Genomic DNA, 20,478 nt, shown 5'->3' with positions numbered 1-20,478 from the left:
TCTCTGCGGGGAGGGGGCTCAGAGACTGTGGGGTGTCTCCCGTCTCTGCTGGGAGGGGGCTCAGACTGTGGGGTGTCTCCCGTCTCTGCGGGGGAGGGGCTCAGACTGTGGGGTGTCTCCCGTCTCTGCGGGGAGGGGCTCAGAGACTGTGGGGTGTCTCCCGTCTCTGCGGGGAGGGGGCTCAGAGACTGTGGGGTGTCTCCCGTCTCTGCGGGGGAGGGGGCTCAGACTGTGGGGTGTCTCCGTCTCTGCAGGGAGGGGGCTCAGACTGTGGGGGTGTCTCCCGTCTCTGCAGGGGAGGGGGCTCAGAGACTGTGGGGTGTCTCCCGTCTCTGCGGGGAGGGGCTCAGAGACTGTGGGGTGTCTCCCGTCTCTGCGGGGAGGGGGCTCAGAGACTGTGGGGTGTCTCCCGTCTCTGCGGGGGAGGGGGCTCAGACTGTGGGGTGTCTCCCGTCTCTGCGGGGAGGGGCTCAGAGACTGTGGGGTGTCTCCCGTCTCTGCGGGGAGGGGCTCAGAGACTGTGGGGTGTCCTCCCGTCTCTGCGGGGAGGGGGCTCAGACTGTGGGGTGTCTCCCGTCTCTGCGGGGAGGGGGCTCAGAGACTGTGGGGTGTCTCCCGTCTCTGCGGGAGGGGGCTCAGACTGTGGGGTGTCTCCCGTCTCTGCGGGGAGGGGGCTCAGACTGTGGGGTGTCTCCCGTCTCTGCGGGGAGGGGCTCAGAGACTGTGGGGTGTCTCCCGTCTCTGCGGGGAGGGGGCTCAGACTGTGGGGTGTCTCCCGTCTCTGCGGGGAGGGGCTCAGACTGTGGGGTGTCTCCCGTCTCTGCGGGGAGGGGGCTCAGAGACTGTGGGGTGTCTCCCGTCTCTGCGGGGAGGGGGCTCAGAGACTGTGGGGTGTCTCCCGTCTCTGCGGGGAGGGGCTCAGAGACTGTGGGGTGTCTCCCGTCTCTGCGGGGAGGGGCTCAGACTGTGGGGTGTCTCCCGTCTCTGCGGGGAGGGGGCTCAGAGACTGTGGGGTGTCTCCCGTCTCTGCAGGGAGGGGGCTCAGAGACTGTGGGGTGTCTCCCGTCTCTGCAGGGAGGGGCTCAGAGACTGTGGGGTGTCTCCCGTCTCTGCAGGGAGGGGGCTCAGACTGTGGGGTGTCTCCCGTCTCTGCGGGGAGGGGCTCAGAGACTGTGGGGTGTCTCCCGTCTCTGCGGGGAGGGGGCTCAGACTGTGGGGTGTCTCCCGTCTCTGCGGGGAGGGGGCTCAGAGACTGTGGGGTGTCTCCCGTCTCTGCAGGGAGGGGCTCAGAGACTGTGGGGTGTCTCCCGTCTCTGCGGGGAGGGGCTCAGACTGTGGGGTGTCTCCCGTCTCTGCAGGGAGGGGGCTCAGAGACTGTGGGGTGTCTCCCGTCTCTGCAGGGAGGGGCTCAGAGACTGTGGGGTGTCTCCCGTCTCTGCGGGGACGGGCTCAGACTGTGGGGTGTCTCCCGTCTCTGCGGGGAGGGGCTCAGACTGTGGGGTGTCTCCCGTCTCTGCTGGGAGGGGCTCAGAGACTGTGGGGTGTCTCCCGTCTCTGCGGGGAGGGGCTCAGACTGTGGGGTGTCTCCCGTCTCTGCGGGGAGGGGCTCAGACTGTGGGGTGTCTCCCGTCTCTGCAGGGAGGGGCTCAGAGACTGTGGGGTGTCTCCCGTCTCTGCGGGGAGGGGGCTCAGACTGTGGGGTGTCTCCCGTCTCTGCAGGGAGGGGCTCAGAGACTGTGGGGTGTCTCCCGTCTCTGCAGGGAGGGGGCTCAGAGACTGTGGGGTGTCTCCCGTCTCTGCAGGGAGGGGGCTCAGAGACTGTGGGGTGTCTCCCGTCTCTGCGGAGAGGGGGCTCAGACTGTGGGGTGTCTCCCGTCTCTGCGGGGAGGGGCTCAGAGACTGTGGGGTGTCTCCCGTCTCTGCGGGGAGGGGCTCAGAGACTGTGGGGTGTCTCCCGTCTCTGCAGGGAGGGGCTCAGAGACTGTGGGGTGTCTCCCGTCTCTGCGGGGAGGGGCTCAGAGACTGTGGGGTGTCTCCCGTCTCTGCGGGGAGGGGTTCAGACTGTGGGGTGTCTCCCGTCTCTGCGGGGAGGGGCTCAGACTGTGGGGTGTCTCCCGTCTCTGCGGGGAGGGGGCTCAGACTGTGGGGTGTCTCCCGTCTCTGCGGGGAGGTGGCTCAGACTGTGGGGTGTCTCCCGTCTCTGCGGGGAGGGGGCTCAGAGACTGTGGGGTGTCTCCCGTCTCTGCGGGGAGGGGCTCAGAGACTGTGGGGTGTCTCCCGTCTCTGCGGGGAGGGGCTCAGACTGTGGGGTGTCTCCCGTCTCTGCGGGGAGGGGGCTCAGAGACTGTGGGGTGTCTCCCGTCTCTGCGGGGAGGGGCTCAGAGACTGTGGGGTGTCTCCCGTCTCTGCGGGGAGGGGGCTCAGACTGTGGGGTGTCTCCCGTCTCTGCGGGGAGGGGGCTCAGACTGTGGGGTGTCTCCCGTCTCTGCGGGGAGGTGGCTCAGACTGTGGGGTGTCTCCCGTCTCTGCGGGGAGGGGCTCAGACTGTGGGGTGTCTCCCGTCTCTGCGGGGAGGGGCTCAGACTGTGGGGTGTCTCCCGTCTCTGCGGGGAGGGGGCTCAGAGACTGTGGGGTGTCTCCCGTCTCTGCGGGGAGGGGCTCAGACTGTGGGGTGTCTCCCGTCTCTGCAGGGAGGGGCTCAGAGACTGTGGGGTGTCTCCCGTCTCTGCGGGGAGGGGGCTCAGACTGTGGGGTGTCTCCCGTCTCTGCAGGGAGGGGCTCAGAGACTGTGGGGTGTCTCCCGTCTCTGCGGGGAGGGGGCTCAGACTGTGGGGTGTCTCCCGTCTCTGCGGGGAGGTGGCTCAGACTGTGGGGTGTCTCCCGTCTCTGCGGGGAGGGGGCTCAGAGACTGTGGGGTGTCTCCCGTCTCTGCGGGGAGGGGCTCAGACTGTGGGGTGTCTCCCGTCTCTGCGGGGAGGGGGCTCAGAGACTGTGGGGTGTCTCCCGTCTCTGCGGGGAGGGGCTCAGACTGTGGGGTGTCTCCCGTCTCTGCAGGGAGGGGGCTCAGAGACTGTGGGGTGTCTCCCGTCTCTGCGGGGAGGGGGCTCAGAGACTGTGGGGTGTCTCCCGTCTCTGCGGGGAGGGGGCTCAGACTGTGGGGTGTCTCCCGTCTCTGCGGGGAGGGGCTCAGAGACTGTGGGGTGTCTCCCGTCTCTGCAGGGAGGGGGCTCAGAGACTGTGGGGTGTCTCCCGTCTCTGCAGGGAGGGGGCTCAGAGACTGTGGGGTGTCTCCCGTCTCTGCGGGGAGGGGGCTCAGAGACTGTGGGGTGTCTTCCGTCTCTGCGGGGAGGGGGCTCAGAGACTGTGGGGTGTCTCCCGTCTCTGCGGGGAGGGGCTCAGACTGTGGGGTGTCTCCCGTCTCTGTCTAGCGCCCCCACCCCCAGCCCAGGGCCCCCACTCCCAGCCCAGGGCCTCCACCCCGCAGCCCAGGGCCCTGTCGCTGCTGCTCACCCGCCCCGCCCTGCCCGCAGCGGAGGTGGCCCAGCAGTTCCAGTACGCTGTGCGGGTCATCGGCAGCAACTTCGCCCCGACCGTGGAGCGAGATGAGTTCCTGGTCGCTGAGAAGATCAAGAAAGAGCGTATGTGTGTCCACCTGGGCGCGGGTCCGAGAGGGGCGGGGGGGAGCTGACTGCCAGCACCCCTGGGCCGTCGCTCTCTGGGATGTCCTGCTCACGTCAGTTTCCGCACCTCCCCAGAGGGCAGAGCGGGCACACGGGCACCCTGTCCCCACGGGGCGAGGGCCTTCACCCGGGCTCCCCGGCCCTCCGTCCCTCGCGATTCTGCACGGCCGCACCCCACAGGCTCCAACCCAGGCCCTTCGCTCTGTAACGTGAGGGCCGGAGGCGGAGACTCCCGGCGCAGCCAGGGGTGCGGATGGTGGGGCGCACGCACGCCCTGCTCACCGCGTCTCCTGCCTGCTTTCAGTGGCCCGGCAGCGGAGAGAAGTGGACGCTGCGGTGTTCTCTGAGCTGCACCGGAAGCTGCACTCCCAGGTGCCCGCACCCCTGCCCGCTTCACAGAGCGGCCCCTCACTGGTTCCCGCACCCCTGCCCGCTTCACAGAGCGGCCCCCACTGTGGTGCCCGCACCCCTGCCCGCTTCACAGAGCGGCCCCCACTGTGGTGCCCGCACCCCTGCCCGCTTCACAGAGCGGCCCCCACTGTGGTGCCCGAAGTAGAAGTAGGTCTTGTCCGTTAAAGGACGAGTTGAGGGCTCGTCGTCGTCTGAGAAAGGTCATTCCACGTAGGGACGGAGAACTGCGAGGGAGCGGGGGGCTAGACGGGGAGAGGTGCCCGCGGGCCTGTCTCATCCATCACCCGCGAAGCTTCCCCACTGCAGGTGGGGATGAGGCTCGAACCCAGGCCAGGCACCCTGTAGTTAGTGTGCGCTGCCAGGCCCCGCCCGGCCCCAGAAGTCAGTGTGAGTCGGGTTTGAGGTGGGTCGGCCTAGAGGTGAGGGCGGCTTCCCGGCAGGTGGGCGGGCAGCAGGACAGGGACGGGCCGCGAGTGCCCCCACCGCCACCCTCACCCCCACCGCCACCCCCACCGCCACCGCCACTGCCGGCCGAGTTGCACACACGGTGCAGCACCCAGTGGGCAGACGGGCTGCCGGGCTGCTGGAGAGAGGCAGAGACCCCCGCAGCCGTGCTCGTGGAGCTGCCCCCGCTGGTGGGGTCTGGGGGCTCGGACCCAGGTCTTCACGCCCCTTTCTGGCCCCCAATGCCTTCTCGGAGTCCCTGTTGGGGTCGTGTGGGAGCCTGTGGGCTGCGCTCTGGGGGCTCAGTGGCCCTGAAAGTGTTGGGACTCGGGTTGGCTTCCCGGAGGAGGTGGCGTGAGGCGGCCTGACACTTGCTCCCTGAACAGGGTGTCCTGAGGAACAGGTGGGCTGTACTCTACCTGCTGCTCAGCCTCAGCGAGGACCCCCGCAGGCCGCCCAGCAAGGTGAGGCGCGTGCCCCCTGGAGGACTCTGACCATCGGGGCTTCTCCCTCAGGGCTCTGCTGTCCCGTGCCCCCTGGCACCCAGGTTCCCTGTGTCCCTGTCCCCTCCTGTGTCCTTGTCCCTGTCCTGTGCCCCTGTCCTCTGTCCTCATCCCCGTCCTGTGCCCCTGTCCTCTGTCCCCATCCCCATCCTGTGCCCCTGTCCTCTGTCCCCGTTCCTGTCCCGTCATGTGCCCCTGTCCTCTGTCCCCATCCCCGTCCTGTGCCCCCGTCCTCTGTCCCCATCCCCATCCTGTGCCCCGTCCTCTGTCCCCATCCCCGTCCTGTGCCCCTGTCCTCTGTCCCTGTCCCCATCCTGTGTCCCCGTCCCATCCCAAGGGCCTGCTCTGCCCGCCGCTCGCATGGCTGTGGTGCTGAGGGGCCAGTTGTCCCCGTGGCCTGTGTCTGAGGAGGCCTGTGTGGTGACGACTCCCGTGTGGGGAGCATGGCTGTCTCGGGTGCGGCGTCTCCCGGCGTGAGGTTGGCCCGGCCCCGCAGTCAGGGCCGAGCTCCCGGCCGCCCCTCGCCCTCTCCGGGGCCTCTGGCGTCTTCCCGGGCCCGTCCCTGACACGCCGCCCCCCGCAGCCGTGCGGCTACCCCGGCCTGTTCGCCCAGGCGCTGCCCAGGGACCCGCTCGCCACCCCCTTGTACTGCGCGCGCCCGCAGACGCTCCCGCTCGGCTACCAGGACCGCGGCACGCAGGCGGCGCCCAGCTCGGGCAGCCTGGGCAGCAGCGGGGTCAGCAGCTTCAGCGGAGCCGCCAACGGGCCCACGCCTCAGCCTCTGCTGCCCGGGTGAGGACGCCGCGGCCGGATGCTCCCTGGCCGCCATGCCCCGACCCCCACCCCACCCCGGGCCGTCCCCACCTTGGCTCTGCCCCGGGCTCCCCACCCCTTCCTTCCCCACCCCGGGCCGTCCCCCGGGCTGACCAGGCTCTAGGGCACGGCGTCCTGGCAGGGGCATGTGTCGGGCGTCCCCCGGGTGCCTGGGGGGCAGCGGCGGACGCACGGAGCCCCGCCATGCCTGCCTCTTCCTGAGTGAGGAGTACGGGCCGAGGGGACAGCCGGGTGTGGGGACAGCCAGTGGGGACGGCAGGTGGCTCTCTGGCTGCCGTGCCCTTTGCCATGTCGCCGTCCCTCTCTTCAGACAGACCCACCCAGCGGCAGGCGTGGGCGATGGTCTCCGGCAGCAGCTGGGGTCCCGCCTGGCCTGGACCCTCTCGACAAACCCGACCCAGCCTCCGGCCGCCTCCAGCAGAGGCTTCCCCGGCTCTGCCTTCCGCGGCGGGACCCGCTTGCGGAGGGATGGGGACGCGGGCGGTGAGTGTGCCTGTGACGCCCGCGCTTCCCAGTGGCCTGGGTGCCGGGCCCCTCTCCGTTCCCCCCCCCCCCCCCCCCGCCCCCGCATCTGTCTGTCCTCAACCCTGTGCGGCAGCCAGCACAGAGGCCCCGGCCACCCTGCTCCGCCGTGGTGCTGGGTGGCGCCAGACGTGGCCTCTCCCCACCTTGGAGGCCCCGGGCCCTCCCCGTGACCAGCGCCCTGCGTGGGAGGCGCTCCTCCCCTCCCGGCTGCGCTGAGGGTGCGGGGGGGGGGGGCTACCTGGGGGGCCGCTTGGCGTCTTCACCGCTCCCTCCCCGCCTCCCTCATTGCTCTGTAAAGGCCCACCCCTCGCGCCCACATCTGGAGCCGCTGTTGCCTCCGTGTGTCCGTCCTGCTGAGCTGTCCCCTCCCGCCCCGCAGGAGCCGTGGAGGTGACAGAGAGCGCCCTGGTCAGAGACATCCTCTACGTCTTCCAGGGCATCGACGGCAAGTACGTCAGAATGAGCAGCGCCAGTGACCGCTACGAGGTGGAGGGGAAGGTAGGCGTCGCTCAGGCGCAGGCCGAACCCGTCTGTCCCCACGACCCTGTGCCCGGGCCTGTCCTGGTCTGTCCCCACTGTGCCCGGGCCTGTCCTGGTCTGTCCCCACTGTGCCCAGGCCTGTCCTGGCCTGTCCCCACTGTGCCCGGGCCTGTCCCCACTGTGCCCGGGCCTGTCCTGCCCTGTCCCCAATGTGCTCTGGCCTGTCCTGCCCTGTCCCCACTGTGCCCTGGCCTGTCCTGCCCTGTCCCCACTGTGCCCTGGCCTGTCCTGCCCTGCCCTGCCCCCACTGTGCCCAGGCCTGTCCTGCCCTGCCCTGTCCCCACTGTGCCCGGGCCTGTCCCCACTGTGCCCTGGCCTGTCCGCACTGTGCCCGGGCCTGTCCCCACTGTGCACGGGAATGTCCCCACTGTGCCCTGGCCTGTCCCCGCTGTGCCCGGGCCTGTCCTGTCCTGTCCCCACTGTGCCCGGGCCTGTCCTATTCTGTCCCGTCTGCCCCACGGCCCTGCACCCAGGTCATCCCGTCTCCTTTGTGGCTAGGCTTCCTCCACTCGCCCTTCCTTCCTCCCTCTTCTGGAACCTGCCCTCCCCCCTGTGCCGGGTCCTCCCAGGGCCTCCCGGCCACAGATGTTTCTGGAGCTCCAGGCCCCTGCCCGTCGCGCGTCGCGCCCACCCTCCGGCAGAGCGGGGACCCTGCTGTCTCGCGTGTGGGCGCCAGGGCTCAGTGAGGGCCTCTCCCATCTGTCCCAGGCCGGCCGGGGCTCAGTGAGGGCCTCTCCCATCTGTCCCAGGCCGGCCTCAGCCGCTCCCTGAGGGACACGACGCTCAGGCTCTCGGAGCTGGGCTGGCTGCACAACAAGGTCCGCAGGTACACCGACCAGCGCAGCCTGGACCGCGCCTTCGGGCTCGTGGGGCAGGTGGGTGCCCGCCCCCGCCCCCACCCCCGCCCCAGGAAGCACCACCTCCTGCGAATGAATGGTCGCTGGGAGGGAGGAGCCCCTGTCCCAGCCCCGAGGGTGGCCGTGCCGTCTGGCTGGGCACCTTCCTGCGGGTAGAGGCAGAGCTGGTGAATTCTAGGCCCCCGGGCTGCCACTGGGCTCAGCCTGCAGGGCCCGCTGCTCTGTGTCTGTGTCTGTGTGTCTGCAGGGCCCGCTGCTCTGTGTCTGTGTCTGTGTCTGGGCAGCGGCCCCGCTGCCTGTGAGGTGAGGTGCGCCCTGCCGGCAGGCATCCCTGTTGGGCCCGTCTCTGACCACGTGACTGGAGCCGCAGTACAGACCCACCTCGGGGTGGCAGGGCTGTGGGTGCTTAGGCTTGGTCGGTCGGGAGCAGCCCGGAGCTTGCAGAGTCTGGTCAGCGGGGCTGCCCCCGGGAGGAGCCGGCTCCCTCCTGCATTCATGGGTCCTCGCTCTCCTCCTCTCTGTCTCTCTTCTCTCTGTCTCTCCTTCTCTCTGTCACTCCTTCTCTCTGTCTCTGTTGTTCTGAAACTTTCAGCCCAGACCCAGCTCCGCTGCCTGGGTAGGCCTGGGCTCGTGACCTGCCCCTTCTCTCGCTCGCTCGCTCGCTCCCTCCCTGCCTCTTTCTCTCTGCTCTCTCTCTTTCTGAAAAAGCCAGCCGCGAGCTGACATGCCCTTGTGGTAGAAAGGATTTCAAGTGAAAACCACATTAAAAAAACAAACAAACTTATTTATTCCTTTTTGTTGCCCTTGTTTATTATTGTCCTTGGTGCCGTCATTGTTGGCTAGGACAGAGAGAAATGGAGAGAGGAGGGGAAGACAGAGAGGGGGAGAGAAAGACAGACACCTGCAGACCTGCTTCACCGCCTGGGAAGCGACTCCCCTGCAGGTGGGGAGCTTTGCACCACCTGCGCTTAACCCGCTGCTCTACCACCCAGCTCCCGAAAACCACATTTTAACCCTAAACCTAGGACAGATGCGTTGGAGGAGAGCTCTCTGTGGGGGCCCCTGCCCTGCCCCACCGGCCCCCACCCCCACCCCGCCCCGCCCGGTGCTCACGCCCCCCTCCCTGCCTCTGCCCTGTCCTGCCGGCCCCCTGCCCCTGCCCTGCCCCGCCCGGTGCTCACGCCCCCCTCCCTGCCCCTGCCCTGTCCCGCCGGCCCCCTGCCCCCACCCCGCCCCGCCCGGTGCTCACGCCCCCCTCCCTGCCACAGAGCTTCTGTGCGGCGCTGCACCAGGAGCTGCAGGAGTACTACCGCCTGCTGTCGGTGCTCCACTCCCAGGTGCGTGCCCATGCGTGCGGGGTCCAGGGCCCGGCCCTCCGCGTGACCCATGGGTTGAAGGCGGCCGCCCCGTGTTGTCCCTCCTGGTTGAGGTAGCCCCGGCTGCTCGTGCCGCTGCGGTCCTGAGCTCGCCGCTCTGGGTGGTGGCCGGCCGCACCCACACTCGCCTCTCTCTCCAGCTGCAGCTGGAGGACGACCCTGGCGTGACCCTGGGTCTGGAGAGCAGCCTGACCCTGCGTCGCCTCCTGGTCTGGACCTACGACCCCAGGACCCGGCTGAAGACGCTGGCCGCGCTGGTGGACCACTGCCAAGGTGCCCGGGCCCTCCCGGGGTGCGGCCCTATTGCCGTGGCGCCTCGCGCCCTCGGTCCCATGCGACCCACGGCCGGCCCGGGGTCACCGCCGCAGCCCAGACCCCACCCTCCAGACCCTGAGCTCCTCCCGGTCCGTGCGGCCGTCCGGCCCCCGCAGTGCTTCTGTCTGCTGGGTGCCGAGGGCTGTCCTGGCGTCCCGCCTCACCCCCAGCCGTGCCCGTGTCCCCAGGCAGGAAGGGTGGGGAGCTGGCCTCGGCCGTGCACGCCTACACCCGCACCGGGGACCCGTCCGCTCGCTCACTGGCCCAGCACATCCTCCGCCTCGTGGCGCACCCTGTGCTCAGCTTCCTGGACCGCTGGATCTACGACGGCGAGCTGGAGGACGCCTACCATGAGGTGAGGGCCGCAGGGCCAGGGGACACGGACGTGGGGGAGGACGCCTGCCGCGAGGTGAGGGCCGCAGGGCCAGGGGACAGGGACCAGGGGGAGGACGCCTGCCGCGAGGTGAGGGCCGCAGGGCCAGGGGACAGGGACCGGGGGGAGGCTGGCATAGGTCGCTGCCGACCGGGGACGTGGACACTCTGGCCGTGTGGGGGCAACTGACCGTCAGGACAAGGTGAGGAACGGGCTTCGCTGCCTGGGGCGTGGCCACCCTCTCAGGAGCCTCCCGTGAGCCTTTGGGAGGCCGCGACCCTCTGTGCCGGCGCCCCCGGCTGGTCTGCTCAGTGAGGGTGGGCTGGCCTTCGTGTTGGAGTGGACGCCAGTGCCCACCTCTGGTGACGTCGCTCCCAGGCCCCGCCGGCCACACGCCCCCCCCCCCCCAGCCCGGCCACATCTTGTGGGGATCGGGCGACGGAGGGGACAGTTCCTGGCTCCCTGGCTGTCCCCTTCAGAGCCGGCACGGCGGCTTTACTCCACGGGGCCCTCGTGCGTGGCGGCCTGGGGCCGACCGTCCACGGGCACGTGTGTGCCCCCGAGGACGGGTCTGGCGCCGCTCCGGGACCCGGGGTAGGGCCCAGGGGTCCCCGCTGGCGTGGCGGCGCCTCACCGCCAGGCCCCGGTCCCAGCTGACCTGCGACTCACGCGGAAGAGACCACGGGGCTCCCGGGGAAGCCCCGCCATGCTGCACGGTCGGCGAGAAACGCTCGCTCGCTTGCCGGCAGCTGTGACCCGGTGCTTTCAGTTCTTTGTGGCGTCGGACCCCACGGTGAAGGCCGAGCGGCTCTGGCATGACAAGTACAGTCTGCGCGAGTCCATGATCCCGTCCTTCATGACCATGGAGCAGTCGAGGAAGGTGGGTGCTGTGTCACAGCCCTGCCCAGGGACGACCCCGCCCGCCTGTCCAGTGCGTGTCTGTGTGGTGCGTGTCTGCGTGGTGCGTGTCTGTGTGGTGCGTGTCTGTGTGGTGCGTTTCTGCATGGTGCGTGTCTGCGTGGTGCGTGTCTGCGCGGTGCTTGCCTGCGTGGTGCGTGTCTGTGTGGTGCGTGTCTGTGGTGCGTGTCTGCGTGGTGCGTGTCTGCGTGGTGCGTGCCTGCGTGGTGCGTGCCTGCGTGGTGCGTGTCTGCGTGTTGCGTGTCTGGTGCAGTGCGTGTCTGCGTGGTGCTTGCCTGCGTGGTGCTTGCCTGCCTGGTGCGTATCTGTGTGGTGCTTGCCTGCGTGGTGCGTGTCTGTGTGGTGTGTGTCTGTGGTGCTTGCCTGCGTGGTGCATGTCTGTGTGGTGCGTGTCTGCGTGGTGCGTGTCTGTGTGGTGCGTGTCTGCGTGGTGCATGTCTGCGTGGTGCGTGTCTGTGTGGTGTGTGTCTGTGGTGCTTGCCTGCGTGGTGCATGTCTGTGTGGTGCGTGTCTGCGTGGTGCATGTCTGCGTGGTGCGTGTCTGTGTGGTGTGTGTCTGTGGTGCTTGCCTGCGTGGTGCATGTCTGTGTGGTGCGTGTCTGCGTGGTGCATGTCTGTGTGGTGCGTGTCTGCGTGGTGCATGTCTGCGTGGTGCGTGTCTGTGCGGTGTGTGTCTGTGGTGCTTGCCTGCGTGGTGCATGTCTGTGTGGTGCGTGTCTGCGTGGTGCATGTCTGCGTGGTGCGTGTCTGTGTGGTGTGTGTCTGTGGTGCTTGCCTGCGTGGTGCATGTCTGTGTGGTGCGTGTCTGCGTGGTGCATGTCTGCGTGGTGCGTGTCTGTGCGGTGTGTGTCTGTGGTGCTTGCCTGCGTGGTGCATGTCTGTGTGGTGCGTGTCTGCGTGGTGCATGTCTGCGTGGTGCGTGTCTGTGTGGTGTGTGTCTGTGGTGCTTGCCTGCGTGGTGCATGTCTGTGTGGTGCGTGTCTGCGTGGTGCATGTCTGCGTGGTGCGTGTCTGTGTGGTGTGTGTCTGTGGTGCTTGCCTGCGTGGTGCATGTCTGTGTGGTGCGTGTCTGCGTGGTGCTTGCCTGCGTGGTGCATGTCTGTGTGGTGCGTGTCTGCGTGGTGCGTGTCTGTGTGGTGCGTGTCTGCGTGGTGCGTGTCTGTGCGGTGTGTGTCTGTGTTGTCGAAGTCCTGTAACGTGTTTCCCCGGTGGAGGGCACGGCCGCGTCCAGAGGGTGATTCTGGAGTCTCCCGTCCTCCAGGTGCTCTTGATCGGGAAGTCCATCAACTTCCTGCACCAGGTCTGTCACGACCAGACGCCCACGACAAGGATGGTCGCGGTGAGCAGGCCGGCTGAGTCCCCGCAGGATGGTAAGGGTCCCGACCCGTCTGTGCCCCGCCCAGCTGCTGTTCAGGGTGCGGTCCTGCCGGGCCAGGTCCCCTGCCTGTGTCCTGTGCTGACTCGGCCCCTGTGTGGGCGGCGGCCTTGGGGTGGTGCGGGACCCTCGAGCCTGCTACACACAGGACGTGGGCTGGTGAGGACGGGAGACCCCGACCCTCGTGTCAGCAGTCAATGTGGAGACAGGAAAGGGTCAGTGTCCAGCTAGCAGGGTGGGGTGCCCTCAGCTGTCACTCGACACTCAGCCCGGCCCAGGGCCCCAGGGTCCCCAGCCTGTGCTCTTGTGTGGCCAGGGGGAAGCAGCCAGGCCGACCCGCCCCCCTGGTGCAGACTCAGCACCCTGGGTGCAGGCTCAGGTCCCCGGGTGCAGACTCAGGTCCCCGGGTGCAGGCTCAGGCCCCTGGGTGCAGACTCAGGCCCCCGGGTGCAGGCTCAGGCCCCAGGGTGCAGGCTCAGGTCCCCGGGTGCAGGCTCAGGCCCCCGGGTGCAGGTTCAGGTCCCCGGGTGCAGGCTCAGGCCCCCAGGTGCAGGCTCAGGTCCCCGGGTGCAGGTTCAGGCCCCCGGGTGCAGGCTCAGGTCCCCGGGTGCAGGTTCAGGCCCCCGGGTGCAGGCTCAGGTCCCCGGGTGCAGGCTCAGGCCCCCGGGTGCAGGCTCAGGCCCCCGGGTGCAGGCTCAGGTCCCCGGGTGCAGGTTCAGGTCCCCGGGTGCAGGCTCAGGCCCCCGGGTGCAGGCTCAGGTCCCCGGGTGCAGGTTCAGGTCCCCGGGTGCGGGCTCAGGCCCCCGGGTGCAGGCTCAGGCCCCCGGGTGCGGGCTCAGGCCCCCGGGTGCGGGCTCAGGCCCCCGGGTGCGGGCTCAGGTCCCCGGGTGCGGGCTCAGGCCCCCGGGTGCGGGCTCAGGCCCCCGGGTGCGGGCTCAGGTCCCCGGGTGCGGGCTCAGGCCCCCGGGTGCGGGCTCAGGCCCCCGGGTGCGGGCTCAGGTCCCCGGGTGCGGGCTCAGGTCCCCGGGTGCGGGCTCAGGTCCCCGGGTGCGGGCTCAGGCCCCCGGGTGCGGGCTCAGGTCCCCGGGTGCGGGCTCAGGTCCCCGGGTGCAGGCTCAGGTCCCCGGGTGCAGGCTCAGGTCCCTGGGTGCAGGCTCAGGTCCCTGGGTGCAGGCTCAGGCCCTGGGTGCGGCTTGGCCCCAGCCACGGCTAGACCGTGCGAGAGAGCTGAGGCCGCGTTGTGCCGTCCTAGCCGCGGGCCTGCTGACGGAGCTGGAGAGCGCCTTCCAGGGCCGCATCGACGCGGCCTACCGCGAGACCAGCCGGCACCTGCTGGACGTGCTGCACTCCAAGTACCGCCTGCTGGAGCACCTGCAGGCCGCCCGGCGCTACCTGCTGCTGGGGCAGGGCGACTTCATCCACCACCTCATGGACCTGCTCAAGTGAGGCCGGGCGCTGCTCTGTGGGGCTCCTGGGAGGGCGGCTGCCCCTCGGTGACGTGGTCTCCCGGGGGCCGGGGGGCTGACCGTCCCCTCCCCGTGCTGGCGAGGCCGCAGGCTGCTCCGTCCGGGCCCGAGTGACCCTCTGTTTCTGTCTCCGCCCCGTGCCAAGGCCGGAGCTGGTGCGCCCGGCCACCACGCTGTACCAGCACAACCTGACGGGCATCCTGGAGACGGCCGTGAGGGCCACCAACGCGCAGTTCGACAGTCCCGACATCCTCAGGCGGCTGGACGTCCGGCTGCTGGAGGTGCTGGCGGGTCAGGGGCTCAGGCCCAGTTTCGTCCCTCACGCCCGGCCCGGGGTCCCCCACGCTCCCTCACAGACCCTGTGTTCCCACAGAGATGGTGTCTGTCTCTGTGTCTCTGAAATGAAAAAAGCTGCAGTGGAAAGCCCACATGTTCAGTCAGCAGCTGCCACACAGAGGGGCGGGCACGGGGAGGGGTGGGCACGCGGAGGGGCGGGCACCGGGAAGGGAGGGCACGCGGAGGGGCGGGCACGCCGAGGGGCACCCCTCACGTTCCCGATGCTGAGGCTGCCAGGCAGCGAGCAACACTGGGGCCCCTCGGCTGGCGCTCACTGGTGTTTCCCAGGTGTCGCCGGGCGACACGGGCTGGGACGTCTTCAGCCTGGACTACCACGTGGATGGGCCCATCGCCACGGTAAGTGAGAGGGTCTCCGCCCGCAGCGGAGGTGTGTTTCAGCGAGGGGCGTCTTCACATCTTGGGGAGACGGACACTCGGGGTTCAGTCAGATGAGGAAGCGGCTCCCAGCTGTCACCTCCCCGGGAGCAGGGCGTCCCCCCTGGCGGGCGACCGTCTGACCCGGCCCGGCCCTCTCGCCCGCGCCCCGCAGGTGTTCACACGCGAGCGCATGAGCCAGTACCTGCGGGCCTTCAACTTCCTGTGGAGAGCCAAGCGCGTGGAGTACATCCTCACCGACATCCGCAAAGGCCACATGTGCAATGCCAGGCTACTCAGGGCCATGCCGGGTACGGGCGGGCGGGGACTCGGCCTGGTGGGGCTGCTGTCCCGCGGCTCCTCCCTCCGCGTCTGCCGGGACCCACCCCTCGGCGCAGGGTTGGGGGACGGTGCCACGCACAGCAGTCCGGGTGACCTCAGTTGGCCTCTGCTCCACGGGGACAGGACAGGCCCTCAGTGACGGGGACGGTGTCCAGGTGCCGAGAGGGGACGGGGCAGGAGGGACGGTGTCCAGGTGCTGAGGGGACGGGGCAGGAGGGACGGTGTCCAGGTGCCAAGAGGGGACGGGGCAGGAGGGACGGTGTCCAGGTGCCTAGAGGGGACGGGGCAGGAGGGACGGTGTCCAGGTGCCTAGAGGGGACGGGGCAGGAGGGACGGTGTCCAGGTGCTGAGGGGTCGGGGCCGGAGGGCAGTGCGGAGCCCCACGTCCCGGAATGCTGGCAGCCTCTCTGCCGTGTGGATGAGAGGTGACCGACTGGAGAAGCCTCTGGTCTGGGCCTGAGGAGCAGCAAGGACCAGCCCCAAGTCCCGAGGCCTCAGGCTCGGGCTTTAGAGGCTTGTTTCCACATCACAGTGCTGGCCCTGCAGCCGCCTGCAGAGGGCAGTGGAGAGCCGCAGGAGAAGGCTGCTGGAGGACTGCGGCAGGGAGTGACCCCAGGTCCTGGGCGGGTCCTGAGTGACCCCTAGTGACCCCAGGTCCTGGGCGGGGCCTGAGTGACGAAGGCGGGAGCCCGAATGACCTGCCTGCATAGTGGTGCCCGGGACCCCTGGGTGCCCCATGTGGAGAGGCTGCCCAGGTGCTCTGTGGCTCCCAGCTTCCTCCAGAGCAGAGTCTCGGTCCACAGCCTCCTCCTTAAGGCCCGCTCTCCACATGGCTGGTCTGATGCTGCCCGTCCCCACAGCTGGGCAGTGAGCCCCGTCCCCACAGCTGGGCAGTGAGTCCCGTCCCCACAGCTGGGCAGTGAGTCCCATCCCCACAGCTGGGCAGTGAGCCCCGTCCCCACAGCTGCGCAGTGAGTCCCATCCCCACAGCTGGGCCGTGAGCCCCGTCCCCACAGCTGGACCGTGAGTCCCGTCCCCACAGCTGGGCCGTGAGCCCCGTCCCCACAGCTGGGCCGTGAGTCCCGTCCCCACAGCTGGGCAGTGAGCCCCGTCCCCACAGCTGGGCCGTGAGCCCCGTCCCCACAGCTGGGCAGTGAGTCCCGTCCCCACAGCTGGGCAGTGAGCCCCGTCCCCACAGCTGGGCCGTGAGCCCCGTCCCCACAGCTGGGCCGTGAGCCCCGTCCCCACAGCTGGGCCGTGAGTCCCGTCCCCACAGCTGGGCAGTGAGTCCCGTCCCCACAGCTGGGCAGCGAGTCCCGTCCCCACAGCTGGGCAGCGAGTCCCGTCCCCACAGCTGGGCCGTGAGTCCCGTCCCCACAGCTGGGCAGTGAGTCCCGTCCCCACAGCTGGGCAGTGAGTCCCGTCCCCACAGCTGGGCAGTGAGTCCCCTCCCCACAGCTGGGCAGTGAGTCCCGTCCCCACAGCTGGGCAGTGAGCCCCGTCCCCACAGCTGGGCCGTGAGCCCCGTCCCCACAGCTGGGCCGTGAGTCCCGTCCCCACAGCTGGGCAGTGAGCTGTGGGCTGACAGGCCTGGCACAGGTGAGCTGAGCTGCTGGGTGGGGGGGGGGCTGTGTGGGGGTTTTGTAGAGATGACTCACTGTCCTGGGGACCCCAGTCTGTGGGGGCACAGGATACTTTGTATTTCTGGATTTGCTGTTTCTGTGTCATGAGAGGGACAGACAGGCAGGGAGAGACAGAGACAGAGGCAGACAGGCAGGGAGAGACAGACAGGCAGGGAGAGACAGAAACAGGCAGAGAGACAGGCAGACAGGTAGGGAGAGACAGACAGGGAGAGATAGAGGCAGACAGGCAGGGAGAGAGAGACAGGTAGAGACAGAGACAGGCAGAGAGAGACGGAGAGACAGAGACAGGCAGGGAGAGAGACAGGAAGAGACAGGCAGGGAGAGACAGGGAAGTAGAGAGACAGGCAGGGGTGGAGAGAGCCCAGTGCCCGAGGGTCCCGTCCAGACACACTCAGCCTACAGAGGGCTGTCTGCCGGGGGTGGGGTGCTCTCCCTCGGGTCTCACCCCCTCTGCCCCCAGAGTTCTCGGGGGTTCTCCACCAGTGCCACCTGCTGGCCTCCGAGATGGTCCACTTCATCCACCAGATGCAGTACTACATCACCTTCGAGGTACAGCCGGGGGCCGGCCCAGCGTGTCCCCCGAGGCCGGGGGTGGGGTGGGCAGGGGAGGCTGGCTCAGCGTGTCCCGGGGGTGGCCGGGGGGGTGTGGGCAGGGGAGGCCGAGGGCTTGGCGTGTCCCCCAGGGGTGGCTGGGTGGGTGGGTGGGCAGGTGAGGCTGCGGGCTCAGCGTGTCCCCTGCAGGTGCTGGAGTGCTCGTGGGACGAGCTGTGGAGGCAGGTGCAGCAGGCCCGCGACCTGGACCACATCATCGCGGCGCATGAGGTCTTCCTGGACACCGTCATCTCCCGCTGTCTGCTGGACGCCGGCTCCAGGGTGGGTGCCGCCCCGCGGGGGGGGGGACAGGGGGCGGGAGACCCTGACGGCCGTGTCCCCCAGGTGCTGCTGAACCAGCTGCGGGCCGTGTTCGACCAGATCCTGGAGCTGCAGAGCGCGCAGGACGCCATGTACGCGGCCGCCCTGGCCGAGCTGCAGCGCCGCCTGCAGTTTGAGGAGAGGAAGACGCAGCGCCAGGCGGAGGTGGGCTGGGCGGGCCGGCGGGGAGGGGGAGCTGAGAGGCGGCCCGGGACGGCCTCTTAGGCTCCCTCAGGCCGGGCTCCCTGGGGTGGGCTCCATCCTCGGACCTGGCTGAGAGCGGCCCGCCCGCCCCCAGGGCCAGTGGGGCGTGACGGCGGCTGAGGAGGAGGAGGAGAGCAGGAGGGTGCGGGAGTTCCGGGAGTCCATCCCCAAGATGTGCTCGCAGCTGCGCATCCTCACCCACTTCTACCAGGTGCGCACGCCAGGCCTCGCGGGAGAGTGGGCGGCCAGGCCGGGTGGGGGGCCGGGTGGGCGCCGGTGCAGCCCCCTGATGCCCCCTGATGCCCCCTGATGCCCTCTGATGCCCCTGATGCCCCCTGATGCCCCCTGATGCCCTCTGATGCCCCTGAAGCCCTCTGATGCCCCTGATGCCCTCTGATGCCCCCTGATGCCCCCTGATGCCCTCTGATGCCCCTGAAGCCCTCTGATGCCCCTGATGCCCTCTGATGCCCCCTGAAGCCCTCTGTTGCCCCTGATGCCCCCTGATGCCCCTGATGCCCTCTGATGCCCCCGCCCGCCCCGCAGGGCATCGTCCAGCAGTTCCTGGTGCTGCTGACCACCAGCCCGGACGAGAGCCTCCGCTTCCTGAGCTTTCGGCTGGACTTCAACGAGCATTACAAGGCGCGAGAGCCCCGGCTGCGGGTGTCCCTGGGCTCCTGGGGCCGCCGTGGAGCCCACTCCTGAGGGGAGCCCCCTCCTGAGGGGGCCCACACCTGAGGGAGCCCACTCCTACGGGGAGCCCACACCTGAGGGGAGCCCACTCCTGAGGGGAGCCCACTCCTGAGGGGAGCCCATACCTGAGGGGAGCCCACTCCTGAGGGGAGCTCACACCTGAGGAGAGCCCACACCTGAGGGGAGCCCACACCTGAGGAGAGCCCACTCCTGAGGGGAGCCCGTTCCTGAGGGGAGCCCACACCTCTGAGAGGAGCCACTCCTGAGGGGAGCCCGCTCCTGAGGGGAGCCCACTCCTGAGGGGAGCCCACACCTGAGGGGAGCCCACTCCTGAGGGGAGCTCACACCTGAGGAGAGCCCACACCTGAGGGGAGCCCACACCTGAGGGGAGCCCGTTCCTGAGGGGAGCCCACACCTCTGAGAGGAGCCACTCCTGAGGGGATCCCACTCCTGAGGGGAGCCCTCACCTCTGAGAGGAGCCACTCCTGAGGGGATCCCACTCCTGAGGGGAGCCCACACCTCTGAGAGGAGCCCACTCCTGAGGGGAGCCCACTCCTCTGAGAGGAGCCACTCCTGAGGGGAGCCCGCTCCTGAGAGCCCATACACACTGCAGGTGCCACTCCCACACCTGCCCACAGGCTCCACAGTTCCGGCCAGTGACCCCGTGCCGGCCCCCCACACAGCCTGGCGCATAGGCGGCCCGCCCCTGCCCAGCGGCCAGGACTGGACTGTCCCCACGGGCGCATCCTCCGGCCAGCAGGCCTCTGCTGGGCTCTCAGGCTGTCCCCTCCTGTCCCTTCCCGAGGAGCAGGCCCCGGCCCCCGTGTCCACGGGCTGCTGTCCCCGTGTGCCCTCACGGTGACCTGGCCCCTCCGTGTGCCCGGTGGCCCAGGGCTGTGAGGATGGACACTGAGAGTCCTGTGTCCACAGGAGACGCTCAGCGCCCAGATCAGGGAGCTGTGCTGGAGAAATGTCCCTTTATTACGTCTCGCAGCCGAGGGAGACTAAAGTGATTATCTTTCCCAGCCCGGGTCTGAGTCGTCAGAGGCGGGCGCCGGGGGCCCCGGGTGTCCTCCAGGGAGCCTCAGCCACGCACCACACGGTGGAGCCCCCGGGCCGCGCCACCCGGGTCCCGCGGGGTAGGGCATGGCGCCCATGCCAGGTGTCAGGACAGGAGGGCACGGCCTGCAGCCTGTGGGGGGGGGCGCTAGTCCCTGCCCCATGTGACGCCCGGGCCGCCTACCCCCATCCCAGAGCCCCCCGGGTCGCCCTGGGTTTAAACAGCTGCCATTAGCAGCCCCGCTGGGCGGTGGGGGGGTCTGGGCCTCAGGAGGGTCTGCCTGGCCCTGCCCTGCGCCTGCACCGGGACCCTGACCCTCCTTGTCCTGTGCCCCTTGGTCATCGGGCCACACCGCGCACCGTGGTCTCTGCTCCCGGTGGACTTGCCCCCACCCTCCCTCAGAGCCAGTCTCCTGCCCCTGCGAGGCCCTGCTCAGTCTGCTGTTGGCCCGTCTGGGCTCTGGCTGACTCCGGGCAGTGATGCCTCTGCTGGCCACAGGGGGGCGCTGCAGAATAGGCCTCACCACCTCAGTGCAGCCCTGTACCCAGTGTCCCCAGTATCCTGTGCCCAGTGTCCCCAGGTCCTATGCCAGTGACCCCCAGCATCCCCAGCCCTGTGCCCAGTGATCCCAGGTCATGGGTCCGGTGTCTCCCAAGTATCCCCAGCCCTGTGCCCAGAGACCCCAGGCCCTATGTCCAGTGTCCCTAGCCTGTGCCCAGTGACTCCAGGCCTCACACTGAAGTCTTGTACTCTGCACCGAGCTTCCTCACCCCAGGTGGTTATGGGAGACTAGGCAGGGTGACTGGCAGGGACACCAAACCCGGGGTGGGAGGCCCAGGAGGTCTCACCTTAACTGACGAGGACCTGCCGTCAAAAGATACACACACACACTGTGTCTGCCTGTCCCTCTGTGTGGCCTCCCCGCACACACACTGTGTCTGCCTGTCCCTCTGTGTGGTCTCCCCCCACACATATTGTGTCTGCCTTTCCATCTGCGTGGTCTCCCACACACACACACTGTGCCTGTCCCTCTGCGTGGTCTCCCCCCCACACACTGTCTGCCTGTCCCTCTGTGTGGTCTCCCCCCACACACTGTGTCTGCCTGTCAGTCTGTGTGGTCCCCCCCCACACACAGTGTGTCTGCCTGTCCCTCTGCGTGGTCTCCCACACACACACACTGTGTCTGCCTGTCCCTCTGCGTGGTCCCCCACACACACTATCTGCCTGTCCCTCTGCGTGGTCTCCCCAACACACACTGTGTCTGCCTGTCCCTCTGCGTGGTCTCCCCCCCACACACAC

At 69.1% G+C, this 20,478-nt stretch overlaps 1 protein-coding gene across 1 annotated transcript; it reads left to right on the top strand.

The window, feature by feature from the left end:
- Nucleotides 1-3,484: 3,484 nt before the first annotated feature.
- Nucleotides 3,485-19,144, top strand: TUBGCP3 (tubulin gamma complex component 3; the record flags this gene model as incomplete). The annotated part of the gene is made up of 23 exons (XM_060183869.1): nucleotides 3,485-3,638; nucleotides 3,985-4,052; nucleotides 4,922-4,999; nucleotides 5,622-5,830; nucleotides 6,183-6,355; nucleotides 6,777-6,895; nucleotides 7,687-7,812; nucleotides 9,063-9,131; nucleotides 9,311-9,443; nucleotides 9,674-9,840; nucleotides 10,628-10,738; nucleotides 12,038-12,146; nucleotides 13,404-13,593; nucleotides 13,763-13,898; nucleotides 14,242-14,310; nucleotides 14,504-14,639; nucleotides 16,774-16,862; nucleotides 17,055-17,186; nucleotides 17,250-17,390; nucleotides 17,524-17,640; nucleotides 17,973-18,144; nucleotides 18,484-18,514; nucleotides 18,707-19,144. Coding segments are annotated over 21 exons (2,685 nt in total), but the record flags the coding sequence as incomplete, so codon positions are not given.
- Nucleotides 19,145-20,478: the final 1,334 nt, after the last annotated feature.

This window comes from Erinaceus europaeus, unplaced genomic scaffold (genome assembly GCF_950295315.1).
Source record: "Erinaceus europaeus unplaced genomic scaffold, mEriEur2.1 scaffold_698, whole genome shotgun sequence".
Classification (NCBI taxonomy): Eukaryota; Metazoa; Chordata; class Mammalia; order Eulipotyphla; family Erinaceidae; genus Erinaceus; species Erinaceus europaeus.
This window is presented reverse-complemented; position numbering and strand designations above follow the sequence as displayed.